General features: G+C 44.9%; 1 protein-coding gene across 1 annotated transcript; it reads right to left on the bottom strand.

Annotated features, from left to right (window-relative positions):
- Positions 1–1880: 1880 nt before the first annotated feature.
- LOC138367836 (tigger transposable element-derived protein 7-like) lies at positions 1881–13250 on the bottom strand. The gene is made up of 3 exons (XM_069329817.1): positions 13086–13250; positions 2403–2641; positions 1881–2319 (listed from the first exon to the last, which is right to left on the bottom strand). The coding sequence occupies exons 1-3, from the start codon at positions 13248–13250 to the stop codon at positions 1881–1883; spliced, it is 843 nt and encodes a 280-aa protein (XP_069185918.1).
- Positions 13251–20090: the final 6840 nt, after the last annotated feature.

The raw sequence follows: 20090 nt of genomic DNA on the forward strand, positions 1-20090 counted from the left end.
TCCGCCTCGGGGGCTTGGTCGCCCACCCCACGAGTCTGGGGAAGTTATAAGAGGATCATTCGGTGGCATAGGAATGAGCAGGAAATAATTTAATTTACGAATAAACCCCCATACCCACCATGGAGCCACAATTAGAAGCTAGAACACCCGGCAAGATGGCCCCCTCCCCTTCATCCCAGGAGTGAATCATGAGTATACTTCCTGCAATCATCACCTTAATGTTGAGACGGGGTAAAACACTTAATACTATAAGAGAAGTAAGTTAACAAAATGAGAATGTTCAAGGAAAATAAAAAATTAATACAAAGGTGATACATAAGGATGACAAGCATTTATTTATTTATTTATATGCAAGAAGGTACATTGGGGGTTAAGAGAGTCTCCGCAGTCTCCGTGGTGTAGTGGTAAGACACTCGCCTGGCGTTCCGCGAGCGCTATGTCATGGGTTCGTATCCTGGCCGGGGAGGATTTACTGGGCGCAATTCCTTAACTGTAGCCTCTGTTTAACGCAACAGTAAAATGTGTACTTGGATGAAAAAACGATTCTTCGCGGCAGGGGATCGTATTCCAGGGACCATAGGATTAAGGACTTGCCCGAAACGCTACGCATACTAGTGGCTGTACAAGAATGTAACAACTCTTGTATATATCTCAAAAAAAAAAAAAAAAAAAAAAAAAAAAAAAAAAAAAAAAGAGAACATAGAAATGAAGTTGATTTTACATTCTTGTAAAGCCATTAGCACGCATAGAGTTTCGGGGAAGTCCTTAAACTATCAGATAATTTTAAGTAGATAATTTACAGTAAAATAGACAAAAAATGTGTACAGGTACTTTACAGCCTTACTTTACAGGTACAGAGTATAGTCAGAGTACAGGCATAGATTATTACATTATGTAGTCAGTAGTTCTAGCAACAGTACAGTAGTTTATTTACATTAATTACAGAATGGAAATACAAGGTGTAATTTAGAACTGCTCCTCATGACACTTTCTTGGAACATATCAGAACATGGAGTAATATAAACATACTATTATTTAAGGTTAATGGGGTCAAAACTTACAAATAACCAAGATCATTAAGGACACGAGTAAACACTTTATCAAAGAAATGCATGAAATTAGATGACATTAAATGTAGACAGTAAATGTAGAAATTAAATGAGTAATACAGTGTGTCCTCGCTTGAACGAACTATATGGGGCATAGCCAATTCGTTCCAGTCTGGAATTCATTCCATCTGTCCGGCCCCCAGTAACCTCTTTCCCCCCCCCCAAAAAAAAAAAAATACAATCATATTAATACATATACCGATATACATTTGCCTTATGAAAAATTTAAATAACAAAGAATTTGTAATGCAATGAAATAAATTGATATTGCATGATACAGTACTGTACTTACCCTACCAGTTGAGTTGTGTAGTGCATATTGCAGCATATGGAATAGATAACATACTGTCATCTTCCTCTTCCACATCCTCATCATTATTACCAGTAACACACTGGATAATCTCATTATCAGTTAATTCACCATTACCTGGATCATCAGCATCATTATCTAACCACGCATTCACATCAGAAAGTTGCAAATCTTCCTCACCTGCGCCTCTGAATGTCTCAAAAATCGCATCATCAAAGCCGTCAAAATCATAGTCATCTTCATCTTTATTCTAACCAGGTACCAGACTCAGAATTTTATTCCATGCATTCTTTTGTGTGGTGACCTTCAACTCGCTCCATTCCTTGGCCTAGTTGTAAATTGCATCTTTAATTGAATATTTCTTGAAATTTTCTAGTGTTCTACTAGCCTTCGTATCCTTATTAGGCATCTTGTCTTCCTCAGAGAGCAGAATTTCCACAATATCTGAATTCATAGCTCTTTTATAAAGCCTGTGAGAGCATAGATAACCCATAATCCATAGGCTGTATTACAGATGTAGTATTTTGTGGTAAAGCCATACATGTTATTTTGCCATCAGGCGATGTTAATTTAGCAATGGGGTGAGCTGGGGCATTATCAGTCAACAACATTGCCTTTACCTCAGCAGGATGAATTCTACACATATTGATCTGCTGCTTCTTTACTTCTTTACAAAAGTGATTCAGGAACCAATCCTCAAAAATAATCTGTGTGAACCAGGCATTTTTTGTGTTGTAGTAGATGACAGGTAATCTGTTCATGCAGTTTTTCAATGCTCTGAGGTTGGCAGATTTCCCAACAATTGCGTACTTTGTTCGGTGACTGCGATCTGTATTTCTGCACAATAATGCTGAAATTCTTTCCTTCTTTACCTTGCAACCAGGAATACTCTTCTCAAGCCTGAAGGCCGAAGTGTTTTTTTGAAGTTAAAGTTTGAAGTTTTCCAGTTGAAGCCTGTTACATCTGCATTGTACACTTAAAACCAGCTTAGATTATTAGATATAATGTGCTGAGAAAGTTTATGCTTATATGCATTAGCACTTCCAACACCTGCACTTAATGCCTTGCCACAAATTTTCTTGTTAATGATGCCATGCCTCTTTTTAAATCGACATACCCATTCAATGCTAGCCTTGAAATTGTCGATGTTTAACTTTACAGCAAGTCCATCAGCTGCATTTCTAATAGAATCAACTGAAACAGCAATTCTTTTCGCACCATGCTGTGTAAACCATTTAAATACAGACGAGTCTAAATGCATATACTTAGCAGGCCTTAATTTTTCCTGTTGCCTATTGCATCAGTTTGAGCAAAAAATTTCTTAATATTATCCTTCTGCTTTTTTATATCACAAACTGTAGCTTTACCAATGTTGAATTCTTGGGTGAGTCGAGTGTCAGAGTATCCATGCTCTGCTTTCTCTGTCAAGTCAACTTTCTAATCAATTGACAAATATTTTCTCTTTTGTTTTATACCTTCAATACCATGAATGCTGCTCTGAGGCATCTTGACAGATTAAATGAGTTCAAACAGTAAAAATTGTTCAAATTTATCACGAAAGTCCTTCACGTGCGAGCCCGACATTTTTACCCCAGGAAGAGGAGAAGCACATGGTGCCAGCCATCTCACCCAGGCCCAACGTGTTGACATGACCTGTGCTTATTTTATAGGCATACTCAAAATTTAATGTACATATTGACTGTTACAAGTTATTTTATTTAACCCTCAAACCGCGCACATCATTTATATATGATTTCGTGTCTAGCGCTATAATTTAAACGGCCCGCCTGGGATAGGGGCAGCTATAGTACAGCCACGACCGATAGTTGCCAGATGCCTACCTTGAGGTTACCTTGAGGTGCTTCCGGGGCTTAGCGTCCCCGCGGCCCGGTCGTCGACCAGGCCTCCTGGTTGCCGGACTGATCAACAAGGCTGTTGGACGCGGCTGCTCGCAGCCTGACGTATGAGTCACAGCCTGGTTGATCAGGTATCCTTTGGAGGTGCTTATCCAGTTCTCTCTTGAACACTGTGAGGGGTCGGCCAGTTATGCCCCTTATGTGTAGTGGAAGCGTGTTGAACAGTCTCGGACCTCTGATGTTGATAGAGTTCTCTCTCAAGTGTACCAGTTGCACCTCTGTTTTTCAACGGGGGGTATTCTGCACATCCTGCCATGTCTTCTGGTCTCATGTGATGTTATTTCTGTGTGCAGGTTTGGGACCAGCCCCTCTAATATTTTCCACGTGTAAATTATTATGTATCTCTCCCGCCTGCGCTCAAGGGAGTACAGTTTTAGGCTCTTTAGTCGGTCCCAATAGTTTAGATGTTTTACTGAGTGGATTCTAGCAGTAAAGGATCTCTGCACGCTCTCCAGGTCAGTAATTTCTCCAGCTTTGAAAGGTGCTGTCATTGTGCAGCAGTACTCCACTCTAGAGAGCACAAGCGTTTTGAAAAGTATCATCATCGGTATAGCATCTCTAGTGTGAAAAGTTCTTGTTATCCAACCTGTCATTTTTCTTGCAGTTGTGACGGCTACTTTATTGTGTTCTTTAACCCTTAACATGCTCGGGGTCTAATATCCTGCCATCCCCACAGGCGCATGTCATTTTGAAAAAAAAAAAAATTATTTTTTCTTTCTAACCTGTTAATTTGTGTTCACTGATCACGGGAAAAATAATAAAAAAATCGTAAGTGTTTACTAGTTGTGTACTAGTTGTGTTTTTGCGGGGGTTGAGCTTTGCTCTTTCAGCCCGCCTCTCAACTGTCAATCAACTGTTTACTAACTACTTTTTTTTTTTTTTCACACCACACACACACACCCCCCAGGAAGCAGCCCGTGACAGCTGACTAACTCCCAGGTACCTATTTACTGCTAGGTAACAGGGGCATTCAGGGTGAAAGAAACTTTGCCCATTTGCCCATCTTAATTTCCAGGGACACATTCTAAACATATCAAAAAAAGTTTAAAAAACTGTGGGCATTCTTTCTAAGATCAGATATTATGTACCACGCCCTGCCCTGGTGACTCTCTATTACTCCCTTATCTATCCATATCTCAACTATGGTATTTGTGCTTGGGGCTCTACTACCCAAAATCACTTACGTCCTCTAATTACTCAACACAAAGCTGCTATTAGGACAATATCCAATTCTGGCCCCAGACATCACTCGGTACCCCTACTCAAATCTCTGAATATGTTAGACATTAAGTCACTGCACATTCTCTCATGTGTATTATACATATATAAAACGCTAAACTATAATGCCAATCCTGATCTCAAAAGCTTCATAGAAGGTTGTATCAGAACCCATGAGCATCACACCAGAAATAAATACAGTTTTGATATTCCTAGAGTACGACTTAATCAAACTAGAAATGCTCTACAAATCAAGGGGCCCAGAATGTGGAATGACCTTCCCAACCATGTTAAAGACTGTACCTCTCTCAACCAGTTTAAGTTAAAAGCGAAGCTATACCTAATAAATTCCCTGTAACCTACCTTACCCTTCTATTGTCAACCAATGTCTGTTTTTTTCTTTAAAGAGCGCTGTTTGTCGACATAATTGTATTTGTGCTGCTTTTTCATCTATGTTTTCATTTCTTGTTTTCATTCTACTCATTATGCTCAATTAGTATTAAGCTTGTCATTTAAGTTTATCATGCCCGAAACGCTTTGCGTAATAGTGGCTTTAGGCATTGTATGTACTAGCTCTACCTATAAGTCCACCAATCCTTGTAAAAATTTATTGTATGTATGTACCTTACCTAAATAAAATTGTATTGTTTTGTATTGTATTGCATTTGTTTCTGCCTCGTGCGGGAATTGAACCCGTGCCACAGAATTACGAATCCTGCGCGCTATCCACCAGGCTACGAGGCCCCCTGGATATAAGTGGCATATATTGCCCGCTATAGGGCGGGGAAGTCTGGCAAATTATAGGCACTGACTCAGCGTGCGTCCAAGGCGGTCTGTTGCTCGCAAGCTGTCAGGCCAGAGTTGCCACAAAGAGATAATTACCGAATTATTTCAATGTCTCTGATTGATTTTTCATACTTTTTTTTGCTGTAATATTATTCAATAGTGTGTAGTTTGATATATTTATATAATAAAATGAGTGAATCGTTGGTGTACTCAAAAATATGGTGTGCATATTGTTGATTCAATTACGTTCATCAATCAGTGAACAAATACTTTGTCGGTTATTACACTATAAGCACAGGTAATATATAAGTATTTGCATGTTTTGTTCACTATAACGAACCACTAAGTAGCTATTATGAGTCAAAAAGTAATGAGGAGTGACCGCCGTGTACAAGCCAGCCACTCCCGCCCTCCCTCCTGTCATCTGACTCACCCACATTCTCCTCCCACAATAATGTTTTTGCTATAATTCACTATATGCAGACGTTATATATAAGTATCTACATGTTTTGTTCACCATAACTGTACATCTAAGCTTGTATGGTGAGTAAAGGCACAGAGATGTGGCTACTCACACAGTCAGCTGATCGGCGGCCGCCCTCAAGGTCAGACGCACTAATATTTCTCCTCCAACAATACTGTGTGGTGTTATTACGCTATATATCTTATATACAGACGTTATATATAAGTATCTACATGTTTTGTTCACCATAACTGTACATCTAAGCTTGTATGGTGAGTAAAGGCACAGAGATGTGGCTACTCACACAGTCAGCTGATCGGCGGCCGCACTCAAGGTCAGACGCACTAATATTTCTCCTCCAACTATACTGTGTGGTGTTATTACGCTATATATCTTATATGCAGACGTTATATATAAGTATCTACATGTTTTGTTCACCATAACTGTACATCTAAGCTTGTATGGTGAGTAAAGGCACAGAGATGTGGCTACTCACACAGTCAGCTGATCGGCGGCCGCCCTCAAGGGCAGACGCACTAATATTTCTACTCCAACAATACTGTGTGGTGTTATTACGCTATATACACACATTATATATATAAATATCTACCTGTTTTATTCATCATACTTGTACAAATAAACTGGTATGGTGCCCAAAGACCATCGTGGTAATCAGTAAACAACACCATTGTCTGCACGGTGGCGTTACAACTTCTTCTCTACCAATTACAGTTGGAGTGCCACAGGGCAGTATCTTAGGACCTCTTCTATTTATATATATAAACGATCTGCCTAATGTCTCTAATATTCTTAAACCTATATCGTTTGCTGATGATACTACCCTTATCTACTCAGATCCCAACCCACATACACTAAATAATGTTGTGAATAATGAATTAAAAAAAGTCCACTTATGGATGTCAACTAACAAACTAACACTAAACATAGTAAAGACCTACTACATCTTATTTGGAAGCAAATCATCGAATGCAATTCAGCTACAGATAGACAACATTAACATCAGTAATAAAAATGATGGCAAGTTTCTTGGCCTATTCCTAGACAAGAGACTCAACTTCAGCACCCACATTCAACACGTAACTAAGAGAGTCTCTAAAACAGTTGGAATACTCTCCAAAATAAGATATTATGTTCCTAACTCTGCTCTCCTCTCACTATATTATGCACTAATCTATCCCTATCTTAATTATGGTATCTGTGCATGGGGGGTCTACCACTGCAAACCACCTTAAGCCCATCATCACCCAGCAAAAATCTGCTATCAGAATAATAACAAACTCTGCTCTCAGACAATACTCAGCTCCCTTATTTAAATCCCTTAACTTGCTAAATATTAACTCCCTCCACACATTCTCTTGTGTCAATTACATTTACAAAACCCTGTTCTTAAATGGAAACCATACTCTGAATTTCTCCCTGGACAGATGTAATAGGACCCATTATCACCACACCAGAAATATATATCTCTTTGATATCCCCAGGGTTAACTTAATCTGTGTAAATACTCTATGCAAATTAAGGGACCTAGTCTATGGAACTCACTCCCTAATGATCTGCTACCAGAAATTTTAGTCAAATATCCCCAGTTTGCTAACTGTAGGTAGTAACTAAGTGATTGTAACCTATCCACCGCTGCCCACTGGATGAGGGGCGGTGTGCAGGACAAACATATAAATTTTGACACTAGCTCTCCACATATGGCAATTGCTTAATTTAGAACCTGTATTTGAGGTCGATCTCGAACCCATTGTTGATGTGATGACTTATATTGAATTTTGTAACTAGCTCATCAAGATTGTAACTTGTTTAGCTAAATTTATTTATTTATTTATTTATTTATTTATTTATTTATTTATTTATATATATACAAGAAGGTACATTGGGTTTGTGAGAATACATTGGATAGTACAGTATTTACATTCTTGTAAAGCCACTAGTACGCACAGCGTTTCGGGCAGGTCCTTAATCTAGCAGATAATTTTAAGTAGGTAATTTCAATCAGAATTGATAAATGATAAAGATACATTACAAGAGAAAAATGAGATGAGAGAGATAAGTAGGTATATTAAAGCACATTGTTATATTAAAGCTCTGATTGAATTGTATAAATGAATTGTGGGGTTGAGCCCATTATGTGCCTCTGTAACCCTTTCCACTACCGCCCACAAGATGGGTATGAGGTGCATAATAAATGAACTAACTAACTAACTAACTAACTAACTCACTCCCTAGTGAATTGAAAAGCTGTCAAACTTTTGCCTCATTTAAAAACAAAAACAAAAAGTACCTAATTTCATCTTCGTAGTTTCCTACAATGAGCTTTAAATTTGCTCTGTATCTAGTGTTACCCAATCTCCCAATCTTTATGTACTTAATCCAAACAACTTTATCATTATGTTCATTGCTGTTTTTTATGTGCTAGCCATATGCTGTATTGTGCCTATTAATTTTTCTTAAACTACCATTCAAGCTGTCATTGCAATCAATCTGAGCTACCTATTGTCACGTGGGGGGTGGTGGGCCGGGGCTCTGCTAGCACTCGGCTGCTAGGGGCTCAAAAGGCCGAATACTCAGCCCCACCGACTCCCGGGATTCACCGGAGTCTCCTCGGTCACACAGGAGAGGACCAACAATGCCCACCTCCGCAGGTCTTTGCTTCCACCACAAAAGGGGTGCCACTGATTCACCTTGGAAGCCCTTCAGTCAAACACGGGGAAACTGCTGTTAACAGTTCCGGCCTAGACCCGTGGGGGAGTGAAGGAAGACTCAGGCTTACCTTATAACCATAACCTCCCTGAGTCTTACCTGCCAGACAAAAGGGTTGCAGGAACTCCTTTCCCACCTGTCTTCTCTATCTTCTTCTTAGCAAGGTCGCCAGCTGGGTTATCATATCCGCACCCCAGCAATGCAGTTCAGTGGGTGTATTTATATATTGTTTGTAGCCAGAAGATTGCTACTCACATAGATCTGCTACTAGACTGTTGGCCCAGGGTACTCTCCCAGGAAGGTCTGTGTGGCTCTAGCCACTACGTTAATAGTTGCCACCATTCAGACACCGATACTGATCGGATGGCTAAGGGTACACTTTTATGTAAGTCTGTGCTGTCTCTACCACTCTCCTGGCAATAGGAACTGCTATAGAGAACGTAGTGTTCCCTAGGTGGTACTATGATAACCTTCGTGTATGCTCATAGAGAAATATCATAAATGGAGGCACACTTAAACACAGTGATAAAATGTGCGAATTTACTGATGCAAATTACATGAACACACACACAATCACAAGTAATACATGAATATGGAAATATGGATACTAAGTCTGGAGATCGTCAGCCTCTTCTTCCACGACCTCCAACACTCCTTCAACTGGGCAGAAAGACAGGAGTCCCACACTCTCACAGGAGGGCCTCTTCACCACGTCGGCGCCTCTTCTTCACTGTCCTGCCATCCATACACACTGTCCCCTATGACAGTCCTGGACACAAGCTGCCTTGCAGCCTATTCTACTACTAAAGTATTAAAGTCCTGTTGCCACATACATAAGCAAATATTGTGGCCTAACTAGCCTACTCACACAAGGGGTAATGAGAGGGAAAATGATCTACCTTACATTCCTGGCTCACGACGCCTGTCCCTCGATGGTGTGAGGTTCCCACGCTTTCTTGGGTCGACCCTTGACGATCCAGGACGTTCCACAGGTCCTCAGGTATCGTGGAGCCTTCGCGCCGTCGCCGTTCCAATCCCTGAGATTCAGCTGCCCCAATCCTGGTTCATCGATGGGCGCTGAGCTAATCACTATTTTTCCCACACTCGCCCCTTCCACAAGGCGTTGCTCCTTGTCCTAGGCACGGTGTCGTCCTTCCAAGACCCTCAGTGGATGTGACCCGGTCACAGCTAGGCTTGCCCGCCACACCTTTTCTGACCCTCAACGTCCAGCGTCGCCGCCCTGCGTCGTCGCCGAATATTTTCCAAGTTTGGCCCTCTTTCGCTCAATAAACTTGGTTCCTTTTGCTTCCCAGAAGCGCGGGGTCTCCAATATATCCGATGGGCTGCAATAGCCAGCACTAATCCACTAAGAAAGGCTTGTAGAGCCTCTAATCCTGGAGAGCAGACCGAGGTGCGTCCTGTCGCTTCCAAGGTTGGGTCACTTCTGACGTTGGCGCCACCCGGGGCACTCGGTGACGTCATGGCAGGCCCTGATTTGTCGCCCGCGACCTAAGTCGGCCAATCCGCGATCGGCTAGTGTCCCTTCCAAAAGGTCATATCTGCATTAGGGGATACTCTTTCATTTTATAACAGGGCGCCAATTTCCCTTTATTTACAACTTATAATGTAACTTCCTTCCCTTTACTGGCAGTCGGTCTGGTCGCGACATATATCATTAGACTCCCTGAACCTCAGAGAATCAGTAGAGAGAGCTGATATGACTCTTAAAGCAGGCAAACGAAAGAGATAGGAGAGGGCACCGTAACATACCCCTCCCCTTAAAATAAGAGTCATATCGGTTAGTAAATCCGGGAGAGGGCATCTGCCACCACATTCTCCCTTCCTTTAATGTGCCTGATTTCTAGCCAGTACTCTTGGAACAGTAGGGCCCATCTTGTCAGCCTTTGGTTCGTGTTATTCATCCTGTGCACGAACGTCAAGGGGTTATGATCGGTGAACACTTGCACCGGTCTAGTACCTCCACCCACATAGATGTCAAAATGCTTCAGTGCCAGGATCAGGGCCAAGGCTTCCTTTTCCACTGTACTATAAGCCCTCTGGTACTTTTCGAATTTCTTCGAGTAGAATGCCACTGGTCGGTGGACTCCGTCCTTCTCTTGAGCTAACATGGCTCCAATCCCCACGTCGCTAGCGTCGACGTATAAGATAAAGTCTGACTCAAAGTCAGGCGAAATCAGCACTGGCGCTTCAGTCAACAACTTCTTAGTCTTCTCAAAGGACTCCTGGCATGCTTCCCCCCACTTTCATCTAACGTTCTTAGATAGCAATTCAGTCAGAGGGTGTGCCACTGTCGAGAAGTTATTGCAAAATCCTCTATAGTATCCAACCATCCCTAAATATCGTAACAATTCCTTTCACGTCCTGGGATTCGGATATTCTTTGATTGCCATCACTTTCTGGTCTACTGGAGTCACTTTCCCTTGACCCACGACGAAACCTAAGTATTCTAATCGGGCCTTTCCGAATTCGCTCTTGGCCAGATTAACGGTCAGGTTCGCTTCTTCCAACCGTTGGAATAACTCCGTCAGTCGATTCATGTGTTGTTTCCAGCTATCGGCGTACACCACTATATCATCTATATACACGGCGCAGCCTTCCATCCCTCTTAGCACTTCGTTCATCATCCTCTGAAAGCAACTTCCACTGTTCTTCATACCAAACGGAAGCACTTTGTACTGGTACAATCCGTCTGGAGTAGCAAACGCTGAGATCTTTCTCGCACACGGAGACAAAGGGATTTGATAATACCCTTTCAGCAGGTCGACCTTGGTGACAAACCTTGCATTTCCTACTTGGTCGACGCAATCACTTATTCGGGGCATCGGGTGAGAATCTGACACGGTTATGGCATTCACTTTACGATAGTCAGTGCAAAAACGATATGATCCGTCACTCTTCTTGACCAGCACACAGGGCGAGCTCCACTCACCGTTGCTGGGCTCAGCGAGATCATTCGCTAGCAGATATTCCGCCTCCTGTCGCATGATCTTCCTCTTCTCGGGACTCACCCGATAAGCACTCTGCTTGATTGGCTTTCCTCCGCACACGTCCACCTCGTGCACCACACTCTTGTGCCGACGGGGCACATCCGTGAAAAGTGACTTGTTCCTTCTTATCAGGGTCACTAGTTCTCTCCTTTTCTCTTTATCCAGATGACGCAGCCTGTCTTCTAGGTGTGTCAAACTCTCTGTATTCGACAGGCGCGTACCATCGGCACGGCCCCACTTTCTCTCCTCCACTGGCAACACTTGGTCCATCTCCATACACAGAACCAATTTCCCCTCTCGCGACTCTGTTGCTCCCTTCACTCCCGCACTCTCTTGCTCCTCTGGGAAGTATGGCTTTAAACGATTGATATGACACACCTGTGTCTTGTTAGGGCGATTCGGCTTGCTGATCTCATAATTTACAGGACCCACACGCCGAACAACCGAGTATGGACCACCAAAGCGTGATTCCGTCACTCTACCCCTCCCAGGTAGCAACAGCATCACTCTGGCTCCTGCCTCGAACTCCCTTGGGACAACCTTCTTGTCGTACCAGATCGACATCTTCTCTTGCGCTGTCTTCAAGTGATCAGCAGCCAGCTCCTTCGCCGTTTTCAATCGTTCATGGAATCTTCGCACATACTCTTCCACTGTCACTAAAATCTTCTCCGCCGTCATCCGCTCCTTCAGCATCAATAACGGGCTCCTTACTTCGTGCCCAAACACTAGCTGGAATGGAGAGAATCCCAGAGACTCAACTATAGCATCTCGGATCGCGAACAGGGCTGGACAGACAGCCTCATCCCATTCCGCTCCCTGTTCAGCACAATACACTCTTAAGATAGTCTTCAGAGTTGAATGGAACCTCTCAATCGCTCCCTGCGATTGAGGTCTATAAGGAGACGATCGTAGTTGGGCTATTCCCCAGCTCGCAATAGCCTGCCTAAACCACCTCGACTGGAAAACACTTCCACAGTCGGACTGGATCTCCTTGGGCACACCTACCCAAGCAAAGAACCGCTGAAGGTGTCCCATGACGCATTTCGATGTCACCTTCCGCACTGGGATCGCCTCTGGAAATCTCGTCGAAGCACACATGATAGTCAATAAGTAATTGTTCCCTTTTCTTGTCTTAGGTAGTGGCCCCACGACGTCGATTATTAGGCGCTCAAACGCCTGGCCAAATGCTGGAACTGTAACTAAAGGTGCTTTCGGGATGGCAGGGACGTTCTTTCCCGCTCTCTGGCACGGGAAACACGTCTTGCAAATTCTTCTTTCATCCGCGTCCATGCCCGGCCAATAAAAATGTTCCCGAAGCCTGCCTAAGGTCTTGGTTACTCCCAAGTGACCCGCGGGATCCACTGTGTGTGCAAGCTTTAGCACCGCGCATCTGTACTGAGCTGGCACCACCACCTGATGCCTCACTCTCAGCATATCATCGCCCGCTTCTTCCCTAACCGGCCTCCACTGCCTCATTAGCACTCCCTTCTCCACGAAGAAAGGAGTCGGTGACTTGGGTCCAGCGAGACCTCCTTCCGCCTCCCGTACCAACTCAGGAAACTCTTCCTTTTGCAGCTCACCTAGACGGGTGCGGCCAATACCTAAAGGACTGGTGAGAGTAACTTGGACACTCTTATCCGACGCTTCCTCACCTGTTGCTTGTCCTCTGGCCTCCTCTTGGAACAAATGATCGAGCCCCAGGTCACCCGGCATGTTCTCTTCGGCGTGACTGGATCCGCTCACATCACCTTCATTGACGTCTCGTCCTGACGTCACTGCGCATACCGGAAATGCCACTCTCGCAATTTCCATTTCGCCACTACTGGCGCCCGTCTTGCTGCTCTGTCGATAGGGCTCTACACACTCCTCACCCTTAATCAAATTCGGGAGAACACATCCCCCACAGGAGTCATTCCCTAGGATCACCTGAGCGTCCATCCTCGGCAGTAAAGCACAGACCCCTGCCAAGAGAGTCTGACAACCATAGTCTGAATTAAGAGTCACCCTATGGAGGGGCATCCTCACTTGTCCCCCCAACGTCCTTATCAGGGCCTCCCCTGTACTGGAACTTCTATAGTCCTCGGGGAAGAGGGATTCACTAACAAGGGTGAAGTCGGACCCAGTGTCCCTCAGCATCCTCGCTGGCACAGGATCAGCTCCCCTTATCTTCACCGTCCCCTCACACACAAAGGGGTGGATCCTCTTCTCCCTCATCACCGGCATATCACCTGAATAATCGTTGGCTTTTCCGCTTTCCATCCTCGCGAAAGCCACGTTTCCACCGTGCCAGGGGCGACCGCACTCCCTTGCAAGGTGTCCTCGTCCCCTACAGTTGTAACACCAACCGCCCCTCCTAGGCGATCCTCTACCAGTCCTCCTGGTAGCACCAATGGTAGAGGTTCCCTGAGTCCTCCTAGGACTCTCTGTCGTCGGTTCCCGGGCAGCAGCACTCGCTCCCGAGCTAGGTCCACTGCTCACAGGTTGGGGCTTCCTCCCTGCGTCCCTTGAGCTCTTGAACTGGGTTACCTCATTGGGTACACTACTCCTGGGAGAGTCCCCACCCATCCTCGCTCCTCCTGAACTCCTAAGGTTCCCTTACCACCTTAATCCCATCATCACCCAGCAAAAATCTGCTATCAGAATAATAACAAACTCTGCTTTCAGACAATACTCAGCTCCCTTATTTAAATCCCTTAACTTGCTAAATATTATCTCAATCCACGCATTCTCTTGTGTCAATTACATTTACAAAACCCTGTTCTTAAATGGAAACCATACTCTGAATTTCTCCCTGGACAGATGTAATAGGACCCATTATCACCACACCAGAAATATATATCTCTTTGATATCCCCAGGGTTAACTTAATCTGTGTAAATACTCTATGCAAATTAAGGGACCTAGTCTATGGAACTCACTCCCTAATGATCTGCTACCAGAAATTTTAGTCAAATATCCCCAGTTTGCTAACTGTAGGTAGTAACTAAGTGATTGTATCCTATCCACCGCTGCCCACTGGATGAGGGGCGGTGTGCAGGACAAACATATAAATTTTGACACTAGCTCTCCACATATGGCAGTTGCTTAATTTAGAACCTGTATTTGAGGTCGATCTCGAACCCATTGTTGATGTGATGACTTATATTGAATTTTGTAACTAGCTCATCAAGATTGTAACTTGTTTAGCTAAATTTATTTATTTATTTATTTATTTATTTATTTATTTATTTATATATATACAAGAAGGTACATTGGGTTTGTGAGAATACATTGGATAGTACAGTATTTACATTCTTGTAAAGCCACTAGTACGCACAGCGTTTCGGGCAGGTCCTTAATCTAGCAGATAATTTTAAGTAGGAAATTTCAATCAGAATTGATAAATGATAAAGATACATTACAAGAGAAAAATGAGATGAGAGAGATAAGTAGGTATATTAAAGCACATTGTTATATTAAAGCTCTGATTGAATTGTATAAATGAATTGTGGGGTTGAGCCCATTATGTGCCTCTGTAACCCTTTCCACTACCGCCCACAAGATGGGTATGGGGTGCATAATAAATGAACTAACTAACTAACTAACTCACTCCCTAGTGAATTGAAAAGCTGTCAAACTTTTGCCTCATTTAAAAACAAAAACAAAAAGTACCTAATTTCATCTTCGTAGTTTCCTACAATGAGCTTTAAATTTCCTCTGTATCTAGTGTTACCCAATCTCCCAATCTTTATGTACTTAATCCAAACAACTTTATCATTATGTTCATTGCTGTTTTTTATGTGCTAGCCATATGCTGTATTGTGCCTATTAATTTTTCTTAAACTACCATTCAAGCTGTCATTGCAATCAATCTGAGCTACCTATTGTCACGTGGGGGGTGGTGGGCCGGGGCTCTGCTAGCACTCGGCTGCTAGGGGCTCAAAAGGCCGAATACTCAGCCCCTCAGACTCCCGGGATTCACCGGAGTCTCCTCGGACACACAGGAGAGGACCAACAATGCCCACCTCCGCAGGTCTTTGCTTCCACCACAAAAGGGGTGCCACTGATTCACCTTGGAAGCCCTTCAGTCAAACACGGGGAAACTGCTGTTAACAGTTCCGGCCTAGACCCGTGGGGAGTGAAGGAAGACTCAGGCTTACCTTATAACCATAACCTCCCTGAGTCTTACCTGCCAGACAAAAGGGTTGCAGGAACTCCTTTCCCGCCTGTCTTCTCTATCTTCTTCTTAGCAAGGTCGCCAGCTGGGTTATCATATCCGCACCCCAGCAATGCAGTTCAGTGGGTGTATTTATATATTGTTTGTAGCCAGAAGATTGCTACTCCCATAGATCTGCTATTAGACTGTTGGCCCAGGGTACTCTCCCAGGAAGGTCTGTGTGGCTTTACCTCTCTCTAGCCACTTCGTTAATAGTTGCCACCATTCAGACACCGATACTGATCGGATGGCTAAGGGTACACTTTTATGTAAGTCTGTGCTGTCTCTACCACTCTCCAGGCAATAGGAACTGCTATAGAGAACGTAGTGTTCCCTAGGTGGTACTATGATAACCTTCGTGTATGCTCATAGAGAAATATCATAAATGGAGGCACACTTAAACACAGTGATAAAATGTGCGAATTTACTGATGCAAATTACATGAACACACACACAATCACAAGTAATACATGAATATGGAAATATGGATACTAAGTCTGGAGATCGTCAGCCTCTTCTTCCACGACCTCCAACACTCCTTCAACTGGGCAGAAAGACAGGAGTCCCACACTCTCACAGGAGGGCCTCTTCACCACGTCGGCGCCTCTTCTTCACTGTCCTGCCATCCATACACACTGTCCCCTATGACAGTCCTGGACACAAGCTGCCTTGCAGCCTATTCTACTACTAAAGTATTAAAGTCCTGTTGCCACATACCTAAGCAAATATTGTGGCCTAACTAGCCTACTCACACAAGGGGTAATGAGAGGGAAAATGATCTACCTTACATTCCTGGCTCACGACGCCTGTCCCTCGATGGTGTGAGGTTCCCACGCTTCCTTGGGTCGATCCTTGACGATCCAGGACGTTCCACAGGTCCTCAGGTGTTGTGGAGCCTTCGCGCCGTCGCCGTTCCAATCCCTGAGATTCAGCTGCCCCAATCCTGGTTCATCGATGGGCGCTGAGCTAATCACTATTTTTCCCACACTCGCCCCTTCCACAAGGCGTTGCTCCTTGTCCTAGGCACGGTGTCGTCCTTCCAAGACCCTCAGTGGATGTGACCCGGTCACAGCTAGGCTTGCCCGCCACACCTTTTCTGACCCTCAACGTCCAGCGTCGCCGCCCTGCGTCGTCGCCGAATATTTTCCAAGTTTGGCCCTCTTTCGCTCAATAAACTTGGTTCCTTTTGCTTCCCAGAAGCGCGGGGTCTCCAATATATCCGATGGGCTGCAATAGCCAGCACTAATCCACTAAGAAAGGCTTGTAGAGCCTCTAATCCTGGAGAGCAGACCGAGGTGCGTCCTGTCGCTTCCAAGGTCGGGTCACTTCTGACGTTGGCGCCACCCGGGGCACTCGGTGACGTCATGGCAGGCCCTGATTTGTCGCCCGCGACCTAAGTCGGCCAATCCGCGATCGGCTAGTGTCCCTTCCAAAAGGTCATATCTGCATTAGGGGATACTCTTTCATTTTATAACAGGGCGCCAATTTCCCTTTATTTACAACTTATAATGTAACTTCCTTCCCTTTACTGGCAGTCGGTCTGGTCGCCACATATATCATTAGACTCCCTGAACCTCAGAGAATCAGTAGAGAGAGCTGATATGACTCTTAAAGCAGGCAAACGAAAGAGATAGGAGAGGGCACCGTAACATACCCCTCCCCTTAAAATAAGAGTCATATCGGTTAGTAAATCCGGGAGAGGGCATCTGCCACCACATTCTCCCTTCCTTTAATGTGCCTGATTTCTAGCCAGTACTCTTGGAACAGTAGGGCCCATCTTGTCAGCCTTTGGTTCGTGTTATTCATCCTGTGCACGAACGTCAAGGGGTTATGATCGGTGAACACTTGCACCGGTCTAGTACCTCCACCCACATAGATGTCAAAATGCTTCAGTGCCAGGATCAGGGCCAAGGCTTCCTTTTCCACTGTACTATAAGCCCTCTGGTACTTTTCGAATTTCTTCGAGTAGAATGCCACTGGACGGTGGACTCCGTCCTTCTCTTGAGCTAACATGGCTCCAATCCCCACGTCGCTAGCGTCGACGTATAAGATAAAGTCTGACTCAAAGTCAGGCGAAATCAGCACTGGCGCTTCAGTCAACAACTTCTTAGTCTTCTCAAAGGACTCCTGGCATGCTTCCCCCCACTTTCATCTAACGTTCTTAGATAGCAATTCAGTCAGAGGGTGTGCCACTGTCGAGAAGTTATTGCAAAATCCTCTATAGTATCCAACCATCCCTAAATATCGTAACAATTCCTTTCTCGTCCTGGGATTCGGATATTCTTTGATTGCCATCACTTTCTGGTCTACTGGAGTCACTTCCCCTTGACCCACGACGAAACCTAAGTATCCTAATCGGGCCTTTCCGAATTCGCTCTTGGCCAGATTAACGGTCAGGTTCGCTTCTTCCAACCGTTGGAATAACTCTGTCAGTCGATTCATGTGTTGTTTCCAGCTATCGGCGTACACCACTATATCATCTATATACACGGCGCAGCCTTCCATCCCTCTTAGCACTTCGTTCATCATCCTCTGAAAGCAACTTCCGCTGTTCTTCATACCAAACGGAAGCACTTTGTACTGGTACAATCCGTCTGGAGTAGCAAACGCTGAGATCTTTCTCGCACTCGGAGACAAAGGGATTTGATAATACCCTTTCAGCAGGTCGACCTTGGTGACAAACCTTGCATTTCCTACTTGGTCGACGCAATCACTTATTCGGGGCATCGGGTGAGAATCTGACACGGTTATGGCATTCACTTTACGATAGTCAGTGCAAAAACGATATGATCCGTCACTCTTCTTGACCAGCACACAGGGCGAGCTCCACTCACCGTTGCTGGGCTCAGCGAGATCATTCACTAGCAGATATTCCACCTCCTGTCGCATGATCTTCCTCTTCTCGGGACTCACCCGATAAGCACTCTGCTTGATTGGCTTTCCTCCGCACACGTCCACCTCGTGCACCACACTCTTGTGCCGTCGGGGCACATCCGTGAAAAGCGACTTGTTCCTTCTTATCAGGGTCACTAGTTCTCTCCTTTTCTCTTTATCCAGATGACGCAGCCTGTCTCCTAGGTGTGTCAAACTCTCTGTATTCGACAGGTGCGTAGCATCGGCACGGGCCCACTTTCTCTCCTCCACTGGCAACACTTGGTCCATCTCCATACACAGAACCAATTTCCCCTCTTGCGACTGTGTTGCTCCCTTCACTCCCGCACTCTCTTGCTCCTCTGGGAAGTATGGCTTTAAATGATTGATATGACACACCTGTGTCTTGTTAGGGCGATTCGGCTTGCTGATCTCATAATTTACAGGACCCACACGCCGAACAACCGAGTATGGACCACCAAAGCGTGATTCCGTCACTCTACCCCTCCCAGGTAGCAACAGCATCACTCTGGCTCCTGCCTCGAACTCCCTTGGGACAGCCTTCTTGTCGTACCAGATCGACATCTTCTCTTGCGCTGTCTTCAAGTGATCAGCAGCCAGCTCCTTCGCCGTTTTCAATCGTTCATGGAATCTTCGCACATACTCTTCCACTGTCACTAAAATCTTCTCCGCCGTCATCCGCTCCTTCAGCATCAATAACGGGCTCCTTACTTCGTGCCCAAACACTAGCTGGAATGGAGAGAATCCCAGAGACTCAACTATAGCATCTCGGATCGCGAACAGGGCTGGACAGACAGCCTCATCCCATTCCGCTCCCTGTTCAGCACAATACACTCTTAAGATAGTCTTCAGAGTTGAATGGAACCTCTCAATCGCTCCCTGCGATTGAGGTCTATAAGGAGACGATCGTAGTTGGGCTATTCCCCAGCTCGCAATAGCCTGCCTAAACCACCTCGACTGGAAAACACTTCCACAGTCGGACTGGATCTCCTTGGGCACACCTACCCAAGCAAAGAACCGCTGAAGGTGTCCCATGACGCATTTCGATGTCACCTTCCGCACTGGGATCGCCTCTGGAAATCTCGTCGAAGCACACATGATAGTCAATAAGTAATTGTTCCCTTTTCTTGTCTTAGGTAGTGGCCCCACGACGTCGATTATTAGGCGCTCAAACGCCTGGCCAAATGCTGGAACTGGAACTAAAGGTGCTTTCGGGATGGCAGGGACGTTCTTCCCCGCTCTCTGGCACGGGAAACACGTCTTGCAAATTCTTCTTACATCCGCGTCCATGCCCGGCCAATAAAAATGTTCCCGAAGCCTGCCTAAGGTCTTGGTTACTCCCAAGTGACCCGCGGGATCCACTGTGTGTGCAAGCTTTAGCACCGCGCATCTGTACTGAGCTGGCACCACCACCTGATGCCTCACTCTCAGCATATCATCGCCCGCTTCTTCCCTAACCGGCCTCCA

The sequence above is a fragment of the Procambarus clarkii genome, chromosome 23 (genome assembly GCF_040958095.1).
Source record: "Procambarus clarkii isolate CNS0578487 chromosome 23, FALCON_Pclarkii_2.0, whole genome shotgun sequence".
NCBI lineage: Eukaryota > Metazoa > Arthropoda > Malacostraca > Decapoda > Cambaridae > Procambarus > Procambarus clarkii.

Coding starts and splice junctions, on each gene's coding strand:
- LOC138367836 (XM_069329817.1), bottom strand. CDS start 13,250: ATGCCGGGTGACCTGGGGCTCGATCATTTGTTCCAAGAGGAGGCCAGA. Junction 2,642..13,085: donor AGGAAGAGTTTCCTGAGTTG/GTACGGGAGGCG, acceptor TGGTTTACACAG/CATGGTGCGAAAAGAATTGC. Junction 2,320..2,402: donor ATATCTAATAATCTAAGCTG/GTTTTAAGTGTA, acceptor TTCGGCCTTCAG/GCTTGAGAAGAGTATTCCTG.